Here is a 21,855-nt window from a genome sequence, read left to right on the forward strand (position 1 = left end):
TCAGAACTCGGCGTATGCGTGTGTGGGTCTTAGCTACAGCCATGACATCTATGGATAGATGATGTATAATAACTCTCATACTCATGAATCGACCTCGATTTATCATTTACACTGATATCTCACATATGCATTTTGTCATGTTATGCAAATGCTTTTGTCCCATAATCCAGCCTCCCGACATCTCAACGCCAAATATAGGGAATCTAAAATAAAATAAGAGCACAATAATTGCAAGACACCAGAAAAAAGTAGTATGCACAATCCAAGTATAAAACAAAAAAACGAAACAAAATGTGCAATTATTGGTCCATGTTGACAGAAACCCGAGATTTAGAAGTTCATGAAGCATTAAACCAGAGCGCGGGTATACTTGCAAGGAAAGAAAAGAAAAGAAAAAAAAATTTCACCTTAGGCGCCTGTATTCATCCATTGACTCCATTCGTCGTTCATATTCGTAGCTGTGCCAGGATTCGTTCCTATATTACCAAGAATTTCGCCAAAATTGACATCCATATCAAACATTCCCAGAGAGGACATGCCGTCCGGTCCTGCGGTATCAGCTGTTGTCGGCTTTCCTCCAGGAACCGACTGTTCCTTCAACGTCTGCTCGTTCGGAGCGGTAGGATTCGAAAGGCTAAAACTCTGCCACACATAGTTATGAGGTAACGACACCAAGTCCGGACTTTGGACATTGTCCGGTGTCGATGAGTGTGTGGAGGGTGTTTGCAGACCAAGATGCTGAAGTTGAGGAGCCAGCGTTGCTGCAGACCCTGGAAATTGCCCGGGAAGTCCTTGTAAGCCGGATAACCCATCAAATCCATTCGTCATCGGTTGAGAAAAGTTCCCATTAAGCGGATTGGGTCCCCTTGACGCAAAGGAGTCCGGGGTAAACTGCATGGGCGAGTTGGGGAGGTCATCCTTGAAGTGATCGTCTTCAAGAGTGGACAAAGGCTGTGCAGGGTAAGCAAATTGATCCCCAGATGGGAACATTATGGGCATAAGATCCGGAAGAATCTGGCTAGCACCAAGTTGCTGTGTTGATGTAAAAGGTTGCTGCGTAAGTGCTTGGTTGAGGTATTGACTGCCTATCGGGCTGGTGATCTGATCATGGGAAAGTGCAGACATAGATGAAGGAGATGCGGTAGAGTCGGCTGAGTCGGAATTGCCATCCCAAAGCCACGTTTGTGCCCGTCGAGGGACACGCATATCATCAACTGCTTTTTTAGGCTCATATGATTGTCTTGCATGCAAAGCCGCTAGTTGTGTCGGGAAGGAATTGGAACGCTGTGGGGTATCGAACGGTAAAGACATGGACACAGGGCGCTGTATCCTTGATTTGGTCGTGGTATCCGACGGCGATGATCTCTTCAGGTTTACATGACCGGTTGCTGATTGTCTGTTTTTCAGCCTCTCAGGGAGCTGCTTGAAGAGGCCCTAATGGAAGTCAGAAATGCGTCTTGAAATTGCTCGTTTATGACTTACAGTTAAGCTTTGCGCGCATCGATCGGCAGCCATACTCTTTTTAGCCAATGCGGCTAAAGTAGTCTTTCCTTCTAAAGCGTCCTTGAGAATACCATCCTTGGCAGTGGACAAGTCCGGATTCTCAAGAACGAAAAACACCAACGAAAGGATAGCAAAGTATGTCGTATACATGACGAACCAGTAGGAACCGTTGAGCAAGCCCTTCTGATACATGCCTGTTGTAATATGTACGACGTTTCGCGAAACACTTACGCATGCAGCTGCGCATGCATAAGATCTCTTGTCGATGCCCTGCGCTTGAAAGCTGTTGGACACGTAGTGTAGGAAAGGCCGATACATCACCATTTGCACATGAGCATAACTGATCCGAAGCAACTGTCGCATACTATTACAAAACAGATATTAGATATTGAGAGATACAGAATTCGAAAGGCGAAGCGCTTACCGTTCTAGCTCGGGACTGACTTCGCTACCTGGTCGCAGAGCAGGAGGTAAATCCTCCATCCAGGATTGCAGGTCTCTTTCAATCTCCCGAATTTTGGAATGGCTGACCATATATGTATGGTCTGCCTTGGATTGTGATTTGGTCAATTTCACGGGGTAAATATATTTAACCACTTTGACCATGATATCGGCTAAGCGAGTATGGGCGTTTGCTCCTGCCATAAACGACGTGCGATCACTGGGCATGGAAAGTATTCCAGTAGGCGTGATATATTCATCGTCTATATCCAGCGGATACTCCTGATCGATATCCTCGTTGCTGACCATCTGTGGCAAACCCAAAAGTGTGCTAACATAAATGTCCATCTTTCGGACAATCCAGAATATCCGCTTGCGAAGCTCGCTTTCGACAGGGTCAAAGTTGGCGTTGAGGGTTCGATGAAGACCCAGACGTAGAGAAGCGCGTAAAGCGATTCCGACGTAGGAGTAGCAGGTGCTCAACTTTGCTGATGATTGTAGAAATAGAACCATGAAGCAGATTGCCTGAAGAGTGGTCAGATCTCTACAATCGGTGATGTCAAGCAACTGACGGCCCGCTTTGAAATATTGGAAACTAAAAAAAAAAGAAATCGCGTGAGCAATGAGACTAATTGTAATGACAGTAATGGCATACCCTTGGCCAATAGCACCCTCGTAGCCCGATTTATCCAAAGTGCTCTCGACATTGTTGGAAAAGAGGCAACCAACGGCCATGGCGACATACAAGAGAGGTAAGAAGGTATGTTCCTCGTTTGTATATTGATCCCACGGGGTAGCATATATGCGCTCGAAAGTTGCCCAGAAAGACGGCTCATGGACGAGACGCATAAGAATGCAGGCATGATCAAGTGCACTTCGACATAGCCTCCTTGCAGTATCCTTAGGAGGAAGATCATGAGTTGGGGGTGAATTAGGATTACTAAGATCCTGCGGAGACTCCGACTGTGACTTGGGACTTTCGAGCATCTGGAAAAGAGGCGCAGATTTAACCAATGTCCGCGAGGGCATCGTTATAACGTTTCCAATCTGTTTTCGAAGGCGTTGCATAAAAATAATGCCCGATGAATGACCATGGTAGTCCCAGTGACCTTGATCGTCAAGATCTAAAGAACCAGAATTTTCCATCATCGTCTCGAGAAGAGACCCATCTGGACACGATTCTGGTTCTTGTTTCGGTTGATCATCTCCCTGCGGTTTCGAGACTGTCGCTTCCCGTGGGTCATCACGTCGAAGTGCCGATACTATCTGTTCGGGGCTAGCGGCAAGCAATCGAGGGTCGTTAAGATTGAGGTCTGGGGCTAGAATTCGGAGAATTTCTTCGGCCTTCTGCAGTCGCGATTCTAATGCCTCGATATACTGTGGGGTGGGATTTCGGCGACGATTCGAGGGCTGATCGTACGTACACTCTGGCGCGGTGTCAGTAGAAACGCATTTGTAGAGTTCGCCGAAAGTGTTCTGAACATACCATAGCTATACACTGTACAGTGCGTACACGGCTGCTTTCCGTCGCATTTAATCTTCTTCCGACGGCACTCATCGCAGGCGCGGGTCACCCTCCGTCTCTTTTGAATGGGTATGGGGTGCTTGCCCGACTCGCCTTGCGAAGGATGGTTGTCTTCTAATGACTCATCATGCGTCTCTGCATCTCCACCATCGTCTTGCATATGAGGCTGCGAGTCTGACGGCGCATTTTTGCCAAATTCTTCATCTGCATACTTTGGCACCTGAGGTGAATTGAATTGGTCATTCATGGCGAGAGAATCCACTGGGTGCTATTCCCAGATAGGTGCATATGTAATGTTGTTGAAAACGAACAATATGAGCTCCTCCTCAAAGTAGCATTTCGCGATCCGTATTTGTTTTAAATAGTCGGTGCGCTTTATCGATAGACGATTTGACACTAGCAAGATTGGCGTGGGAGAATCGGGTTTTGCGGCGGTTATAGAGATGGTCTTTCCCTCGAAACTTGAGAACCCCTTTCAAGGTTTGCTGATTCGCAGGCTTGCACCGAATGCGAAACAGTATTGGAAATAAGTAATAATTATCCTTGATGCTAGATCCAAGCTTCTTCGCAGACCGTTGCTGCGATTTCAATGGACGGTTGCGATTAAGAATTATGGAAAGACAGTCCGTTGAACGGGTTCGCCAAGAACAAGTTAGTTCGATCTCCAAAGGCGCCAGGCGGCGGGCGATGTAACAGAAAAAAGTCGGCTGGCTGCGGCGATGAAAGACGAGATACGCTTCGTCTTCTATACCGCAAAGGCCTAGGAGTGAACAGGAAGTGCAGGGAAGGGAAAAAAAGAAAAAGAGAGGAAGTTGAAGAAAGGGAAAAAAGAGGGAGAAAGACGTAATTTGCGATTATCAGGAGGAAGGAGCGAGCGAACCTAACCTTCTAGGGCTTCTAGTGGCAAGCGGGCGTTGGCTGCGATAGGCAGGAGCCACCGCGGGACTGCTTTCTGACTAATTGAGTCAATTATTTCAGACACTGACTCACTCGTATTAGTTCAACTCGATCTACTCCGTCTATATGCTGAACGAATATCACCAGCCCAGAAAAGAATTGAGATTATAAATCCTCTCGATTTACCGTCCCCTCTGAGCCTCGTTTATGCACTCTGCAGAGCACAAGCTTGCCCACGTCTTAGCAAGCAATTCTCCTCTCTTCATGCAGGCAACTCCACTACAATCTGATTGTTCACACATAGTTAAAGCCACCTACGATTCTGACCCAGTAGCGCGATATTAAATCTTAAATCCGTTCGGAGAAAAGAGAAAGAGAAGGAAAGTTATCATGACTGATCTCGGCCTAGTGCCCGTCATGTCAGATCGATCAGAATTTCTGCACAACATTTTGACTTTGGGATGGCATGTACCTAGGTCATGAGTATCTGCTGGATTGTTGCTTACTATACAAGAAAGTATGCATCGTCCGTGGAAAGTCCATGGCCAGCTGCATCTGACTCATCCGTAGAGCCGAGTACAAACCTGAGTAGACCAGAATACATGGACGAAAAGGATCGACAAGCCATAGGCCGAACGGAGTAAGCTGTCACGGAGTTCGGAATACGGAGACATGCCGTACGGAGCTTATCCACTAGCACACTGGTCTGTCCTCGATCAGCTGTTCATTTGCCTATGTGTAGGCAATTGACGATCAAGCGCAAAGGTACTATCATACGGTGGTTTGAAGGTTAATGTCATATCAATGTAAGCAAGATGTGGACAAAACCGCGGTGTAACGATTCACATGGCCCACGTTTCCGATACCACACGGTATTAACTCCGATACGCGTGAAAATAGAATTGACCAATGAGAAGCTATACTAGGACCCTGGAATTTGGTTCGTGGGATATGATTGGCGCATATTCCGTTTCCCTTGTCTGGGGATCCACTATTGATTAACATTTAAGTTCTTTAAATCCGGGCCTAGAATGATCAGTCATCATCGCCTTTCTGGAAGGATCATAGAAGAGCTCCTCTTCTACTGCAATCAATTCGGCCGACAGGTCGATAATCGCAAATCACTCGAAAGCCTCGCTACGTCATTCATAGATCTCGATATCGAGATAATACTCGAACTACGGAACCGGGAAGACACCAGAAAACTCTGATGACCCTGTGATCCCACAGCGCGGTATAATTGAGTAATCGACGTGCATGATGAGCCCGTTGTGACCAGTCACTACTCACCACTTAGGGACTCGGGTCTATTTCTCGCATTGAAATTTCCAAGGCTTATCGCGCCTGGACCAATGGCAGCATGTTGCCGTAGGAAAAGAATCCGGGACGACAGCAACACACTAATAATGATGCTCGTTTGCTCTTGATTCGTACGTACATTATTACCCTTTGATCAGCGTTTAGCCGATTATCAGATGAAAACAAGCCTGTGGACCCCGCACGAGCCGCAAGAGCCGCAAGGGCCGCCGAATTGGTTTCTCACGTGAGCTGAAGGTGAAGGTTTGCTCATGAGGGTTAGGGTAACTGTACCGTTGGCATCATCTTGAAATAGGAAAGAGTTAACGACGGAGAGTATGCATGGACATACCGGCTGCTAATTTGATCCATGTTAGAAGACAGAAGAATCGCCAAAAAAAAGGGTCTCATTCAAGTAGAAATGTCTTAGCATCACTGGTATATTTGGTACCTTAACCAGGCGAAAAGCTGAAGACAAGTATCTCTAGACATATAAAAGTATGAGTCTTCCTCACCGTGCAGTTATAAGGTAATAAAAGACAACATTGAATCTAGGCCGAGTATCGTGGAGGAAGTGCAATGGGAATTCCGGGTTAAAGTAACATACGGTCATCAAGAGCATGACCGGAGTTTGATAAAGTCCCGTCAGCGAGGCACTAGGATGGGGAAATCAGAGATCTACATATTTAGCACAAAACAAGCACTAACTAGACCAAGATTAAAAAACACCTGACTCGATGCAACGTTGAAAAGAGCCTTGGGAGAGCCAAGTCGGGGAGGACCACTTTCCAGGTTCACAGCTGAGTGTGCAGAGTCCTGGACATGGAAGTCGAACCGAGTAAGCTGAGTAGTTGCTGAGCTGATTGATTTACGTACAGACCCTACCTGGAAATGAATGTGAATGTAAAACGGCCCCTTCCTTCTCTCTTGTCGTTAGAAGCAGGAATTGAGTGCTCGATTATGCTAGTAGCTGACAAACATACCGCATACGGCAAAGACACAGTTTCGACTCAAGTTAAATATAACTTCATCAGACGATAAGGTTACACGCATCGACATCTGGAACAGTGGTCCAACCAAAACGGCCCGGTAGTGTCTCAAAAAGATAGTTCATGTATGAAGGATCATGCTTAATTCTAGTCACTAAGACGCTAGTGACTAGATGTTTCAATTGACCACCTGGTCACTGTGTTAGTACCACCACGATATCCATGTACAAGATGACATAGGATAAGAACTTTGAATCCTGTTGAAAAAATGACTATGCTGACTCTGCATGAGCTAGAACGGTTCTCGAAGTAGCGACCCACTCTGGCCTCTGGGAGATCATATTGCTTTTTCCCTGTGGACTCGAGAGCCAGGATCATTGATCAGATAAATCTCGCATACGTCGTATAGGCGGTTCTTGAAAGACGGATGTTGAATCTCGGAAACATTGCTGCATGTGGCTAAAATCCTGCATCCACAGTGGCATGCCCTAGATAGAATCTTGAAGATCTGCAGGCACAGAAAGCATTAAACATCCAAGTCTTTAACATATCTCCAATGCTACTCTTGTTAAAATGGTCACTTAGCAGCCAATGAGTAAAGAGTATGTGAAACCTAGCCCGACCGATGGGGTTTAGTCCTCTCTAATAAGATTTGCTGGAAGGACGCCATGGCGAAAAGAGGCTATCCATTGTTCAATCACCGTCGATGTTATTCTGGCCTGGACGGAGTGACCAGTCTGGATGCAAGCCTGAAGGAACATGTATCCTCAGCATGTAGCATCAGCTATGCTACATCTCCACGCAAAATAATCAATGGCTCCAGCGGGCGCCCCGATCATGCTATTGTCCTATGATCTGATTCTCCACCAATCCAGCCGGGGACACCACCCGGCAATTTTTCCCTTGCACCAGAAGCACCGACTGGCTGAGACGTTTGAGTTCTGTACGTAAATTGTCATTACAGCGAATAAGTTTTGGGTCGAAAAGAAAGCAGCAAATAGTAATAACATACATAAGCCATGCGCCATGTATACGGGATGTACGCTGGGCGAAAACTCAGCGTGGGTCAGCCAAAGCTAAAACCTCTGTTCGGCCTTTCAGCTTCTCCAGTCGTGGTCCTGACATTCTGTGGATAACTTTCCGACTTCCCCCCCGCCCGCTGCTATTCTTCTGTGCTACCGTTATCATTCAAACCGTCTTCTTCGTGAAACATCAAACATAATACGTACTCAGACCGCTAACGATCGAAGTACGCAGTGTGGCAGTGCCGACCCGCGCTCGCACACGGGAGACCAAGACGACACCATGCCACCGAACCGATGGCAATTCATCGACTTATCCAAAGATAGCGCCGATAATCTCACACAAGTCAAACGCCATGTGATGCAAGAGTACATGCGGCAAAAACGCATGGAAACCCAGCAACAAGAAGGACAGGACGATGAGAAAGACAGTGACCTGAAAGGCTCCACAAAGAAGACCAGACGACCGCGGACGAAGACGATAAAGCCCACAAAGGATAAGGATTCGATAACTGGAGGCAAACCGCAGAGACAAACAGCTACCAGTGGCACAGCCCGCGATGCTGAAGGGACAGAGGCAAGAGGGGCCTTCAGGATAGTGACCCTCCCGCACGGCGGCAACCACCGATATACGCGCTCCGATTACAGCGACTTTTCTTCCTCGTCTTCGTTTGCACGATATCCCGACACATCCAATGACCTCGATAATTATACCATTGACTTTGGAACGGACTTTCAAAGGACCCCTCCTCAGCCAACTCGATCGGTCATGTTATCACCTCCTAGGACTGTGTTGAGTGCTGCAAGAACCGACCCGTTTGATACCCTTCCATGGCATGCGACAAAGGAGGACCAGCGTCTGTTTGACTTTTATGTGAACGAAATGCCATCACTCTCTTACGGACACCAGTACCGTACGAAACGAGCTCATAATTGGTACACCGAAATATTCGTCCCGGAGGCCATGAAAGGTGCTCTGACCTTTGTCAATACTGTCCTTGTTCACGCCGCCAACACCTGGGCCTGGGTCCGCAACGAGAATGAGACAGACAGTACCTTGCGGTATCGACAACTGGCCATTTCCATGCTGCGCGACCATATGCAAAAGTATCCTCATGACACTACTGATAACGTTATCACCGCCTGCATGAGTGCCGCCGCTCTCGAAGACTTCGATCCTCGGCCAGAACACAAAGAAATTAGCTGGATTCATATGCGCCAAGCTCAAAAATTAATACGACGTCGCGGCGGTCCCATTGCCTTTCAAAATACCAAGCTAGCCAGGCTCATCAACTGGCAAGACTATATTCTGGCCGGGTATGTCTCTGATCCGGAATCGTTTCACTATGAAGATGAGAACTCTTATTTCCACACTACGAAAACTTCTCCCATCGGCTCATCTACAACCTTCTTCCCATCACCGCCAAATTCAGCATCCCCGATTACCTTAGATAGTTCTCCTTCACCCACATACCCCCGTTTCGCCAACAGCGCAGAAGAGGAAATCGCCCTGCAATGTGAAGAATTCATCAACTTTCTTACCAGATGCGAACATCTGTCATTGAATCAACGCATGACACTATCGTCAAAAGATGCCCCTGTCCGATACTCTGCCTTTGGATCCGGATCGACTCTATTTCGTATTTTAGCATCTCCTGCGGAGAAGCGGAGAACGCTTACTGGGGACAGGAAGCAATTTCTTGCCAGAATGGCTGCTCTCATGATGCTGAATGCAGCGCTTTGGGATTATCGATACTCTGTACTCCGGACAGAAGCTTTTATAGAGCACGCTGTGCTTCAACTACGGGATAGTGAGGTCAATGTAGACGCCTCGGTAGAGGCTCTGCTGCAAATACTTTTGGCCTGCAAGGACTTTGCCTTCACTGAAACTATGCCGTACCCTCTGCACACACTTTCACTACCATCAGCGTCTCGAGAGACTGGTGACGTTTCGCAATATCCCGAAATGGCAACATCCCCCTTTGACAGACCGTGGTTTGTTGGCCGTATGCTCAAAGTTGCGAAGCGCCTGGGACTCCAGTCATGGCTTCGTCTTAACCATTTTCTGCTTGAATGCCTGACACTCCAGGTTCAGGAGCATACCATGCTCTCTTGGGAGAGTGACTTACGACGTGAAATACTACAAGCTCCATTAACGAGCTACGTTATGCCAGCGTTACAAGAAGCTGTGTTCTTGGGCATATAAGCGTTCTCTATCCAGTCCTTTTTGACTACTGTACTTATGTAACTTCTTATGACTTTTTTCTCTTCTTCTGGGCTGTTTGCATTATTGTTTTGGGAAGCGTTGTTGTTGCATTGATACCAGGGAATGGCGCACAGAAGTTATGTATATACGCGCCATCTATGTACATATTTTGAGCCACCAGATCATAAGAAATGATCCTATGATTGGCAAGATCAGAACTATGCAGGTTTGTTGATATAATGATAGATGTCAAGCCAGTAACTAAATTGAATTGACTTTGCACGAATGGAACATCAGAAGATCTCCTACAAGGTGAATTGTGTAATATTCCTAAAAGGGTAAAATTGAAGCTGTCGGCCTTCTCGGCGACGCGTCCAGATCGACTTAGTCTGGTCGCGCGACTGTCGGGCCGGAGATTCATTCTTCCGTGCATGCATGCTGGAAAGTTGAAGCTTGATCGCCCCGTCCGTTCCTACACCAAATTCAGGCGTTTACACCAATATTAACCACCGAAAGACGTATTGCGCACAGGGATAACGGTGTCTTGCATTTTAATTTAACAGTTGATTTTATTTTTTTGCAGCAGAACCTGTCGCCATCATCTGTCCTTTGTGGCGTTGCTGCAGCACGACTCCCGCTTCGGAATCCCTGGCCTCTCCGCTATTTCTGATTTCTTCACTGTACGCAAACGAAATGAAATTTGGTGCGAGATATTTACATCACTGAGCAAAAACTCTTTGAACTCATTCCAGCTCTCAGAGAGAGTTTTCAAACATTCATAATACGTTCAGCACGTGTCTAATCGGTTGTACCATCGACGTTGCGCAGAAAGTTTGCGCGACATTTCCATTCTTCGGTCCGCGGAACTATTTCTGGCAAACAAAGATAATTCTTGTTCTCTGACCGACATCGCATGTTCGCTTCATACGTCAGATGAATTTTCACAGTCAATAATCCTGATGCAGGGCAATATCTCAAAAGTCGCTGATTGTGTACTATGGGGGTGAACCCCTACGAGGCAGACCCCAAGCGGGTGTCGAAGAAGGATCCATACCTCAGTCGGAGCCCTCACTACGGACGTTACGCTCCCCAAACAGACGACTTTGAGCCTAAATTCAGCGACTGGCACAGCACCGAATCCGAGACACGGCGCGAGTATTGGACGGAGATTGTGCGGAAGTACTGTATGCCCGAAAACTCGTTGAATGTTGTTGGGTCTCGCGCTGCTTTTGCAATTGGTAAGGTGTTGATACATGTGGATAGCGATCGCGCTGAGGGGGCTGCTGCCGAGAGATACTCGCGACTGAATGAGAATGAGTTGATCGCGTCCAGGAAAGCCGAAGAACATCTGAAAGATTTGGATGTCGCTGTCCCCGTCATAGTCTTCTGCGGAACGATCGATGGAAAGAATGTCGTGATCGAAACACGTATACCTGGAGTGTCACTAGAAGTCGCATGGAACTATCTGTCGACGAGCGAAAAGGAAAGTTTCAAGGCGCAATGTCAACGTATCCTACGACGTCTCACGGCTATCGATGACTATCCAGCGGCTCCATCATATGTATGCGATGACTTGAATAGTATACCGCAACCAGACATAGCCGATGTCGAACACGATATTCTCTTTGCCCAGGCGGAAGATGACGAGGTTCTATGCCTGACGCATAATAACATGGTGCGATCGAACATCATCGTCGACAACGGCCGGGTAGTCGCAATAACCGGTTGGCGGCAAAGCGGTTACTTTGGACACGAACGAGCGAAGAAGATCCACCGATTACTTCGTATTCCTGAGCGTTCACACATTTTTGGCTCCGGCGAAAGATCTACACAGGATGGGGCTTGGGCTGATCTATATGATTTCCTGGATCATAGTAGAGATTCAGTGCAGGGTTATGTTGCCAAAGATAGTGAGCCGAAAGTCAAGACAGAGATACCGGCGGCAAGTATAGAGAAGGTTCCAGCGGCGCAGTCCGTAGCTCACACTCCCCAATATGACGGTGCCGACGAACACCCGACACCGAAGAAGATCCATGACCTGAAACGTGGATCAACTTCAAGGGCATCATCTATCGACAGATCCTCACCGTCAGCTCCATTGATTCCGTCAAAATTAGGACCTAATGCACGAAAAACCTCATCCGTATCCACGAAGAAGGCATCTATTGCAACCAAAATTCCGTCATCGAAGAAGCGAAAAATAGATGCTATAGAGACAGATAGCGTTGACGAGCGGCGGTCCAACAGTCCTGCATCTTCGGCTAAGGGACCGTCTGTCAAGAAACGAGCATCTGCCTCGGTGAACGGCTCGCCAGCACCGGAGATCAAGAAGAGGAGCAAGCCTACAAAGAAGAAGCCTACCGGGAAACAAAGCACAACAGCCGCTACTTCTACAAATGGTCAACAGCAGGAAGAGGAGGAGGACGAGGGTGGTAGCGAGGCTGAGAATCCCGATGAAGTTTTCTGTATCTGTCGCAGACCTGACAATCACACGTGGATGATCGGCTGTGATGGTGGGTGTGATGATTGGTTTCATGGGAAGTGTGTCAATATTAAGCAGGAAGATGAAGAATTGATTGATCACTATATATGTGAGTGCACAATCTACATCTCGGGAATCTGGCTAATTTGAAACAGGTCCTAATTGCCATGAGGCTGGAAGGGGACAAACAACATGGAAACCTATGTGTCGCTTAAAAGGGTGCAGGAAACCAGCACGAGTATCAAAAACAAAAGTCAGCAAATACTGTTCAGACGAGCACGGCCGTGAATTCATGCGCCAGATGACTGGACAACTCAAAATGGCGCATGCCGGTTCTTCCACACTTACTCCGCCAGCCCTTGATCGTGTTCGGGATATGAGTCGTACTCGGGATAGTCGCAGTGTTGATATAGATGGTGACTCCGTCATGGATACCAACGACGAGGACGATGAGCACGATCATGGTGGTCGAATGATGTCGGAAGAACTGGGTAGTAGAGGTGGTATTTTGACGGTTAGCGATCTGAAGGCTGTGATCATGGGAGTATCGTCATCTGCAGAATTTCGTCGACTGGGCGATGCTTTGATAACGCCTCCACCGTCGACTTCACCACCAGCGAGACGAATAGAGTCAAAACCGAACAAGGAAGAAGGCGAAGACGAAATCATGGGGAAGAGGAAGTTAAAGAGAGAGAAAGACAGTGGAGAAACGACAGCGGTCCAAGATAGTGAGGAGTTTGAAGAGGAAGAATTATTCAAATCAAACAAAATGGGTCTGGACATCAATCCACCGGGTGTCAACTACTCGGCCGCGGAGGAAGCCAAATTACAGGAACTTCGTACACGGCGTGAACAATACCGACGTCAGCGACGTATGATATCGCGGCGCAATGAATTCCTGGGCCTAGTGAGGGCAAGAGCAAAAGCAATCCTTGATCGTCTCAAAGCCAAGGAGCCAAAGGGCGGTTGGAAAGATATCTGCGGCTGGGATGCGCGCATGTCTTGGAATGAGGAGGAACTCGACGACTGGTGCCAGAACACGGAAACAGGTCGAAAGGCCTTTGAAGAAGGTAAACTCGAAGCCGAACCTATCGGCAACCTCCTAAGAAATGGGGTCGCTACCACCGACGACGAGGATGAGGACGACGACGATGACGACAGCAACAGCAAGAAGAAGAACAAAAATAATCATAATAATAATACCGCTGACGCTGAATTTGCCGAATTGTCGCGAGGCGTATGCATGAAGAAACGGTGCGATCGGCATAAACAATGGGTCAAGATCGTTCAGCAAGATATCCAATTTGAGGAAGCTATGCTGAAAGATGAGTTTAGAGCATGCGAAAAGGAGGCTAATGCGATTGCTGAGGGGGCCATTTTGAGAATACATGCTGGTTGACTTCATTTGTCTTATCAAGAGAGAGCCCGCGAAAAAAAATGGGGAATGAATCTTTCAAGGCGCAGATAGATATACATGTACTTATACGCTTTTTTTCTTTGGAATCTGGTATCGCTTCATGATTTATCATGACATGTAGCTAAAATGTTCCATCCACTTTATGACTTTATGTCCGTTCACGACCTCCATATACACCATTTCCCTAAACCATCGCCCGTCCGATCTTTGATGACCTCAACAAGGGTTTGTCCTCTTCTCGCCTGCAGTAGTAGATGAGTATCAATGCCCTGATCCATCGTCCTTGACAGAAGGGTATTTAGAAGCGGTTGTTGTGTCTGTCCATGATCCACAGATTTAAAACGTGTATAATCCCGCGCAAATGCAGAGTATAGACCTCCACCGGCAATTGTCGTCGTTCGACCATCGCCGAGGGAAGTCTGTTGGGTAGAAGAAACTTGCGTCTGAGACTGTGAATGCTGTTGCGCAAGCATAGAAGGTCCTAGCGGAGTCGTACTGACCACCAGCACCGACAAAAAGGATGCATGTGTTCGCGATAAATGTGTCAATGTCCTCAAAACAGGTGTCAAAATCGCACTTCCGCGCATAGCGTTGGAGTTGTGTATTACGTCTTCGGCCATTGTGTCGAGACCTTCAATTATGAGGAGTGTTTCCGGGGGTTGAGTTTCTTCTTCCTTTTCATCTGTTGATGTAGGACGATACTGTCCGCGAATGGTTGATATTGCATCAGACACCTGATTTATGGCCTGTGTGGCAGAAGAAAAGTCATGGACAGGTAAGAGTTCCACTCTATCCAGGAGGCTGATTGCTTGCTCTTCAGATATTGTATCGTTGCTGCCACCGTCGTGGTCAAGAGCCTGTTGAGCTCCGACAAGGTCTCTGAATAATATTTCTGGCGCAAATATGATCGATTGTATGGGATGAATAATAAATACTCTTGTCGTCTTTATCCTGTTTTCGTCTTGTCGCTTTCCCTCTGAATCCAGGTTCTGGGATGGCTGCTCAAGAAGCAGACCAACTAGGAATAATGTTAGGAGTTTCCTTGATACCTGCAAATCACGTCAGCAGTCGATTCTTGTTTCGGAATATGTGAGAAAAGGATGGGTCAAAAATCACATCACCAAGCGAATCTCTATTCTGCTGATTGCCATCTCCCCAATCTCGCAACCATGATAATCCGATGGTAACCCCACAACGAAATAGTTTCGATCTATCATTTCTATATTTTGATAACTCGAAGAATTCATCGATGGACGATCTCAAATCCCATGTCGATGTTTGGGTTGACGGCCTGTTCGTTGATGGTTGCTGTGAACGAGGTAGTAATGTAGACGCTAGAATGGAGAAAGCGGCATGGCTGCTGTAAACATCTTGGTGATCTGTGGTCATTATTTCTTATGCTGGTATATGCAACGTCTATATATTGGCGATGTCGAACCTTTGTGGTGTTGAAAGATGTTTGATGAGGGTGGTCCGCGGGATCGTGATATTGGAAAACTTTCAGATCACCACGACGAATTGCTATGTCATGAATAGATAGAATTAGGCTGTAGCTGGTTATCTACTTAATACTCAGATGCAATATCGCTAACAAGCATGCCCACTCCATTAACTGAACTACCTAAACTATACCAATATGGAACAAATAATGGCTCGCTAAGACATCTAATATGAGGAGAATATAATCGCGCAGATAACATACCCTGACTGTGCGCCTGCATAATAAGAGAAGATGATTAAAAGACATTGCAATAAATCTGAATAGTGACCACGAACCAGTCAAAGTATCTCCATGAAATGCTTCCAATTTGAATGAAAATAGCTGAGAATAAGCAACTCGGGTCGTGGTCAATGCATGCTTTTCCACCAAAATCCCCAAGAGAATAATATAAAACAACGGAACGATCTCTATTCAGAAGGTACTCTTCGTTCCGGTCGCGGTCGTCTCAAACTCTTCATGCGGTTCATGAAGCCGCCTCCATTCTGTTTATTCTCCTCTGCACCCATCGATCCGTTCGTGGTTTTCCTCTCCAAACCAGCCGCTCGTCTGGGGCTGCTAGATGCTCGATTCCGTCCCGAAACACGTGATTCTTCGATCCTGCTTCCCTTTGCATCATAAGCATCATCATAATCTTGAAAGAATGGATTCCTCTCTTGGGCCCGGTCGGAACTGGTGGCCCCCGCACTAACTGGGCTTCTTTGAGTGGAATCTGGAGATGTAACCCTCATGGTCCCATTTCGGTTAATACCCTTGAATTTCTGTGCCAAGCTCTTGGTGCGCTGAAGTCCACCGGTCGGTGGTTGTTGATCACTCTCGCTTTGGCGTCGTTGAATCGCGGCACGGCTAGCAGGCGTACCCTCTAAGAAGGTACTTGTACCGAGGCCCATGCTCTCAGCACCATGAATAACCTCAGCACGAGCCGAATCAAATGTCTCATCTTTCTTGGAGCCAATCGTAGCATAATCCAAATATCCTTCAGCGGTGTGACCATGGATTAGCTCTAGATTGAGACGGGAGTTATTCGGACCAGCGCCGCCGAGAGCCATGTTCTTGGAGTCCTTGGGAAATGCTTGCATTGGAGCTTGTCGTGACCCCTTTCGGTTGCGATGAGGATTGCATGCGTCAAAAGGACCATCATGGTGGAACACTAATCGAAACGTCAGTTATCCGTAGAGTAAAAGAAGATAAACAACAAGACTTACATCCTGTGCCGAAAATAGAGGTCACGTCCAGCTTGTCGATTACGTCCAGTTTATAGCCGGGCGGGCGCTTAGAGCGAGATTTCCCATCGCGCTCACGTTCGCGCTCACGGTGTCGTCTTTCGCGTCGACGTCTTTCATCTTCTGGATCTAAACCCTTTGGTCTCTCCATAATTGAGGATTCAGAGTTGCGACGAGGGCGAGGACGTCCCTCTCGTGGCCGTGGGGGACGAGAAGATTCTTTCTTCTTTGGGGGGTCGGCAAAGATGTCAAACGGGTCCTCATCTCGCCTCTTGTCCTTGGAAGGATCTCTGGGTCTCTCACGATCTCGAATCTCTGGTCGCGGTCGGGAAGCCGATGGCCGCGGTGCAGGAGGCCTGGACGAAGATGACTTATCTGGAGGAGGGGGTGCAGGTCGACGTTCCTTTGAAGCAGAGTCAAGTGCAAGGTTCTCCTAGTAATACAGTCAGTCAGCTGACTTTGCCTTCGATATGACCGAGTTTCCATCATCAAGACTTACAAAAAGTTCGGCAGTGTTGCCCATATACGAATGCTTCTCACTCCTAGGCGATAGAATAGCCCCCGTAGAAGTAGATTGAGGCGACATCATTTCAGTATTGTCCAAGAAAGGGTTTGTAGAGCGAGGTCGTTCTGATCGTGTGCCAGCGGGAACAGGAGAGGTGCTAGAAGGAGACACGGCACGATTGCGAAATGGGTTATTGGAACCCAGATTAATACTGAGCTGCGCGGGTTTGTGCTCTGTAAGTAGAAACAAGGTCAACACGTGAGCAATGCTATGTGACAAATACTATTCGTCGCTTGTTTTGACTGCAGTGGATATGAAGATAGGTAGATGGAGGAATGATTGAATGAATAGTCGTACGACGGGCCAGAGTTAAAGCATTGCAATCAAAGAATCAAACGTCGAACGGCGATTCGTTCAAAGCGCAGATACCAAGCAAACGGTTGGTGCAAAAAAAAACAAGATTTCTCGACTTACCAGGCACGGAGAGCGGAGCGAGCGACATGGTGGGCGCGCTTTGTTTGAGATTCGAACAATAGCGTCGACCTTTGTGTATCAGAATTGGATGGGATATGGTTGCAGTCCGATAGTACGATTGGACTGCGAGATACGGAAACAAAGATGATTTGCAGATGGCGAAAAGTTGTCGCAAGCAAAATTGGAATGATCAAGGAGCGCGACGACGGACGTTTTGGCGCAGAGGTACTGGCGGCAAAACAGCGAAATGAAACGGATATTATTTGGGCTGGACGAAGTGGACACTTTCTGAAATGTCTAGGAACGATTGCCACTGCCGACGTGCTCAGGAGGTTTCAGAAATGCGAGTACGTACGGTAGTTCTCGTTATAACTGGTATACATGGACGATAAACACGGTGGCTAACCGCAAAAGGACTTCGCGAAAGAATCTTGTTGTACAGAGAGCGTTTGGTTTGATTATTGTAGGGTTGTAGCAACGGACAGAAGATTAAAGGCAGACAAAGGCTCAGATATCCTCTGGAATTCGCTGGCCCCTGTTGGCTGCGGTCTTCTAAGCGGAGAGATAAGTGGATTCGCAATCAGACGATCGCCGCAGGATTGCTAGCACGGCATGTAGCGAGTAACCAATCGATGATATGTAGTTGCTGGGTTCACTGAGAGGTTGGATATCGGTGTGCAAGTTGCTCTGTAGCACGTATTGATTCCGGTCTGTTGAGAGATCACAGGCCCCAAAGATAAAATTGTAGAAGTCTAGAAGAAGAACAGAGAAGGGACGAGGAAGAAATTAGGCTCGATGAGTAAGCCAGCGCACAGAACTCCGGCAGTCGCCCCTAGGATAGTCTCTCAATAAGGGGTAGGGTTCTTCTTTTCAGGTAAATCGAGGTGAAGATGGGATCAGGAGTACAAGGTCCAGTTCGGGTCGCAGTGGGGAAGGAAGTCCCGTGGTTACCGTACGGACGGAGTACACTCTACACTCTACACTCTACCCTCTCAGAATTTACAGAGCCAACTCGACACTGCACAGAGCATCATATACTCACTCTAGACGGGATTACAGCAACAGAGCTAGACTATGTACAGACCGAGTCCGTCCTCCAGCCACAGTTCACGCTATTCTATCCAAGACAGACCGTCCGGCATCTTGGCATCTTCGCTCAGGCAGTTGAATCAACCTGGGTTGTCGCAGACCAGAGACATGGCGACCCTAACATGATTGCAAAAGGAATCGCCCTTCTCCAAGTCCTGATAAGAGGTCTCCCTGGCGAATGGATGCTTATCCTTTTTTTCCCTTGAATCTCATCGAATAAACGAGTCCCTGCACCATTTCGTCGAGGTCATCTTTCCACTTAGATTTCTGAGTTTCTAATTTCCCCCTCAGGCACGGCCCCAGGCGATAATGCGGGTCGAATGAGCTCTCTCTTTCTGTTCCAGGCTAGTGTAAAGCCCCTTTAAGGTAAAAGAAGAGGGGGCTACGTGGCGCCGTGGGGAAATTTCAGCGACGTCGGTACTTTTTCATTCTGCATGTGGCCGTTCTCTCTCACTCTGTGTGAGCTAACAATCCTGACTAAGTTGCTAAATGAACTGAACCCTAACATCTTGATTGTTGATACGCTAAATTAATTGCACAATGCTGCGAACGATATTTAGTTCGGCGCCAGGCCCTCGGAAATTCTACCTGAATGGACGTTTCACTCAGTCTAAGACTCTTACGTTGATTTTTGACAGGGATACCACACAGATGCATGCAACCTCGCACGTATCTCACGACGCCGGTGACGACATTTCTCCGGATATGCTTGCTTATTCTAATGATACGTAGGTCTAGGTCGAAGATCACCAATTGATTAAATTCGGACAAACCTTGCCTAGCAATCACATTCCGTTGTGTGTTACCTGGGACGCCACGGCCGTCCTCGTGGCAGAGCCAGATCTGAGTGACTCCGTTCCTTGTGATGAGGGAGTGATGGCGATTTGAAATTACGACATCAAGTATGCGATGGCCTGCATAGCGGTCCAGGGATAACGACGTCGTGATGCTTATCTGCATGGGGTTGTTGTTACCTTACTGAATGGCCCCTTATCTATATACCTCAAGAAAGATCCAAGATCGAGTGGCTGGAGTGAAGAATGTTCGTGACGTCAAAGAACTCGGTGCCCTATAGGACGATACTACTTGGCTGAGACATAACAGTCCAAATGCTGAGTATCGTACACTTGTGCGTACGTAGCATGGGCCATGCACTATGCTTATTCCTTGATTTCTGAACAATGGGCGTACTCAACTAGCCTGGGACGCCAATGACTGATTTAGAAACAGCCCCTTGCAGGGCTTGTGAGACCATTCGAGACCGCCAATATGTCAAGGCCCGCAACATAAGTTGAACAAAATGACCCGAAGCCGAAGTCACTATCCGATTTGAAATGCTTGAGGAACTCAAATAATCAATAGATAATGGCCAGCTGAGATATTGACGTCAGCTTGTGTTGCGATAGACAACATGAGAACAGAGTGGCACAAATACGCAGTTTAAGCGGTCAGCAAATAGTCAGTTCCTTCTCATTGCTTGCGCTTTTAGTGGTGTCAGGCACATGCATTGGTGTTGTTCATGGTTATGCTTGTAGACTGTAACTAGAAGTTATGCGACGCTCGGGACGGAGATATGTGCACGGAGCGCGAAATCAATGTTCCGAATAGATACAAACAATGCAAACAAGCTGCCCTTTGTACTCCTTTCGTGATACAAACACTCAACTCTATGAACAGAGAGCATTCAGCATCCTGGAGTTTATCCTGACTCTCGAAAGCGACCACACCTGAGGTGGTTACACCTCAGTCGTACTACGACTGTTTTGATAAAAAGACAAGATCCCATTCAAGAACTGACCTACATCAGCATGGACAATCAACCACCCCCGCCGTCGCTCACGAACCCCCGCTTTACTTTAGAACTCGAGTTCGTTTTATCACTTGCGAATCCATACTACCTCTCTCACCTTGCAATCACCTTCCCAAATCTGCTCGGTACGTCGACAGTGGACGAAAAAGGTGACGATGATGCCAGCGACGAAGCCTCATCATCTGCCTCGGGAAAAGAAGCGCGTGCCTTTCAAGCATACCTTGCCTACCTCTACTCTTACTGGAAGACCCCTGAGTACGCCCAGTTCCTGACACACCCCGGTGCGACGCTGAGAGCGCTTCGACTGCTGCAGGAAGATTCGTTTCGGCGAGATATCATTCGGCCTCAGGTCATTGAGAGCTTGCTAGCCGGAGGGGATCATGTACAGGGCGCTTCCACCGCTGCGGAAAACGAGGGATCGGTCGAACGACATAATGAAGTACAGGCACCGTGATCAGCACGTCCGGGGTAACTGAGGGGCATTCAACGAGTCCCGCTGTTTACAGAAATGACATTCGTCAATTCGACGCCCTCGTCGAGATCACATCTCAATTCGTATTGGACTCAAAAAGGTTATGAAGGGGCGGTCAGATTACGACAATTAATGCCTTTTCTCGGGATGGATCACAAGTACATACATACACCAGAGACCAGTCCGTAAAGCATCCATCTTCTCCGCTACGAACAATATTTTCGGACGATCTCGTTCTTGACTACTTCCCCAACAACTTTCTGGCTTATTCGGCTGCATCAGCACTGATTATTACTGGCTGCACGTGTCACCGAGGGAGCTTTCTTTGGTGTTTCCCACCACAAACCCCACCAACGATTCCAGAGCAATGTGCATCTCTGATTCAGTGTCTGTGCTTATTGCATACTAATAGACACAAGTAGAGTCTAGTATGATTGTGCGTTTCACACAATCTGGAGGTCCCTGTATTTAGCGGTCATGGATAGATCGGAATGTCCACCCACTCGCTCATGCACAACGGCATCTCATAGTTGGTCAGGACTCAGGAAGTATCACTGCTGGTTCAACTACTACATACACTTGTACCGGAGACCGAGTAAAGAAATCAGCGATGTTCGTTCTTCTTTCACTCCTGCTCGTGTCTGATCATAGAGAGTAATTGTGTATACGTGTATTATATAGATCTCGTTATCTTGTTAATGTAGCGGATTAAAGCTACCGCCAATCAGAGCAGCGCAAGCCAACCCACGCCGTCATTTCCGCCCGAACGGTTCAGCACCACTTGCAACTTCGACAAGTTAGTCACTTCTACAACATCCGTCCAGTCCGGTCTCCTCCATCATGAGTCTTTTAGATTACTCTATAGTTTTCTGTTGAGATTTCCAAGCGTTTGCTGCCGCATCTGGTTGCCGTATCCATAAGAAGTGGCTAAACTCCGGAGGAAAAGTTGGGCATTGCCCCTTCCCATCTTATCCGAGATTTCAGATCCCCTACGTCCCTCGAACAA

General features: G+C 47.4%; 6 protein-coding genes across 6 annotated transcripts, besides 3 other annotated features; 3 read left to right on the forward strand and 3 right to left on the reverse strand.

Moving 5' to 3' along the window:
* Nucleotides 1-74: 74 nt before the first annotated feature.
* TSTA_032370 (C6 transcription factor (Mut3), putative) lies at nt 75-3,716 on the reverse strand (the record flags this gene model as incomplete). Its single annotated transcript, XM_002480370.1, has 5 exons — nt 75-1,434; nt 1,483-1,867; nt 1,928-2,539; nt 2,600-3,371; nt 3,431-3,716. The coding sequence occupies 5 exons, from the start codon at nt 3,714-3,716 to the stop codon at nt 409-411; spliced, it is 3,081 nt and encodes a 1,026-aa protein (XP_002480415.1). The 3' UTR covers nt 75-408.
* Nucleotides 375-401: a microsatellite.
* A 526-nt stretch (nt 3,717-4,242) lies between the features above and the next one.
* Nucleotides 4,243-4,305: a sequence feature (GA-rich).
* A 3,651-nt stretch (nt 4,306-7,956) lies between these two features.
* On the forward strand, nt 7,957-10,071 carry TSTA_032380 (sigma-70 region 2 family protein; the record flags this gene model as incomplete). The annotated part of the gene is made up of 1 exon (XM_002480371.1): nt 7,957-10,071. One exon carries the CDS (start codon nt 7,957-7,959, stop codon nt 9,877-9,879), a length of 1,923 nt encoding a protein of 640 aa, XP_002480416.1. The 3' UTR covers nt 9,880-10,071.
* An 805-nt stretch (nt 10,072-10,876) lies between these two features.
* TSTA_032390 (PHD transcription factor, putative) lies at nt 10,877-13,763 on the forward strand (the record flags this gene model as incomplete). Its single annotated transcript, XM_002480372.1, has 2 exons — nt 10,877-12,470; nt 12,517-13,763. The coding sequence occupies 2 exons, from the start codon at nt 10,877-10,879 to the stop codon at nt 13,758-13,760; spliced, it is 2,838 nt and encodes a 945-aa protein (XP_002480417.1). The 3' UTR covers nt 13,761-13,763.
* Nucleotides 13,487-13,520: a microsatellite.
* A 173-nt stretch (nt 13,764-13,936) lies between the features above and the next one.
* Nucleotides 13,937-15,167, reverse strand: TSTA_032400 (uncharacterized protein; the record flags this gene model as incomplete). The annotated part of the gene is made up of 2 exons (XM_002480373.1): nt 13,937-14,796; nt 14,900-15,167. 2 exons carry the CDS (start codon nt 15,165-15,167, stop codon nt 13,937-13,939), a joined length of 1,128 nt encoding a protein of 375 aa, XP_002480418.1.
* Nucleotides 15,168-15,364: 197 nt separating this feature from the next.
* Nucleotides 15,365-17,506, reverse strand: TSTA_032410 (uncharacterized protein; the record flags this gene model as incomplete). The annotated part of the gene is made up of 4 exons (XM_002480374.1): nt 15,365-16,426; nt 16,482-16,932; nt 16,999-17,237; nt 17,479-17,506. The coding sequence occupies 4 exons, from the start codon at nt 17,504-17,506 to the stop codon at nt 15,687-15,689; spliced, it is 1,458 nt and encodes a 485-aa protein (XP_002480419.1). The 3' UTR covers nt 15,365-15,686.
* Nucleotides 17,507-20,375: 2,869 nt separating this feature from the next.
* Nucleotides 20,376-20,831, forward strand: TSTA_032420 (RNA polymerase II mediator complex subunit Soh1, putative; the record flags this gene model as incomplete). Its single annotated transcript, XM_002480375.1, has 2 exons — nt 20,376-20,434; nt 20,543-20,831. The coding sequence occupies 2 exons, from the start codon at nt 20,376-20,378 to the stop codon at nt 20,829-20,831; spliced, it is 348 nt and encodes a 115-aa protein (XP_002480420.1).
* Nucleotides 20,832-21,855: the final 1,024 nt, after the last annotated feature.

Source organism: Talaromyces stipitatus, genomic scaffold, assembly GCF_000003125.1.
Source record: "Talaromyces stipitatus ATCC 10500 scf_1105507295541 genomic scaffold, whole genome shotgun sequence".
NCBI lineage: Eukaryota > Fungi > Ascomycota > Eurotiomycetes > Eurotiales > Trichocomaceae > Talaromyces > Talaromyces stipitatus.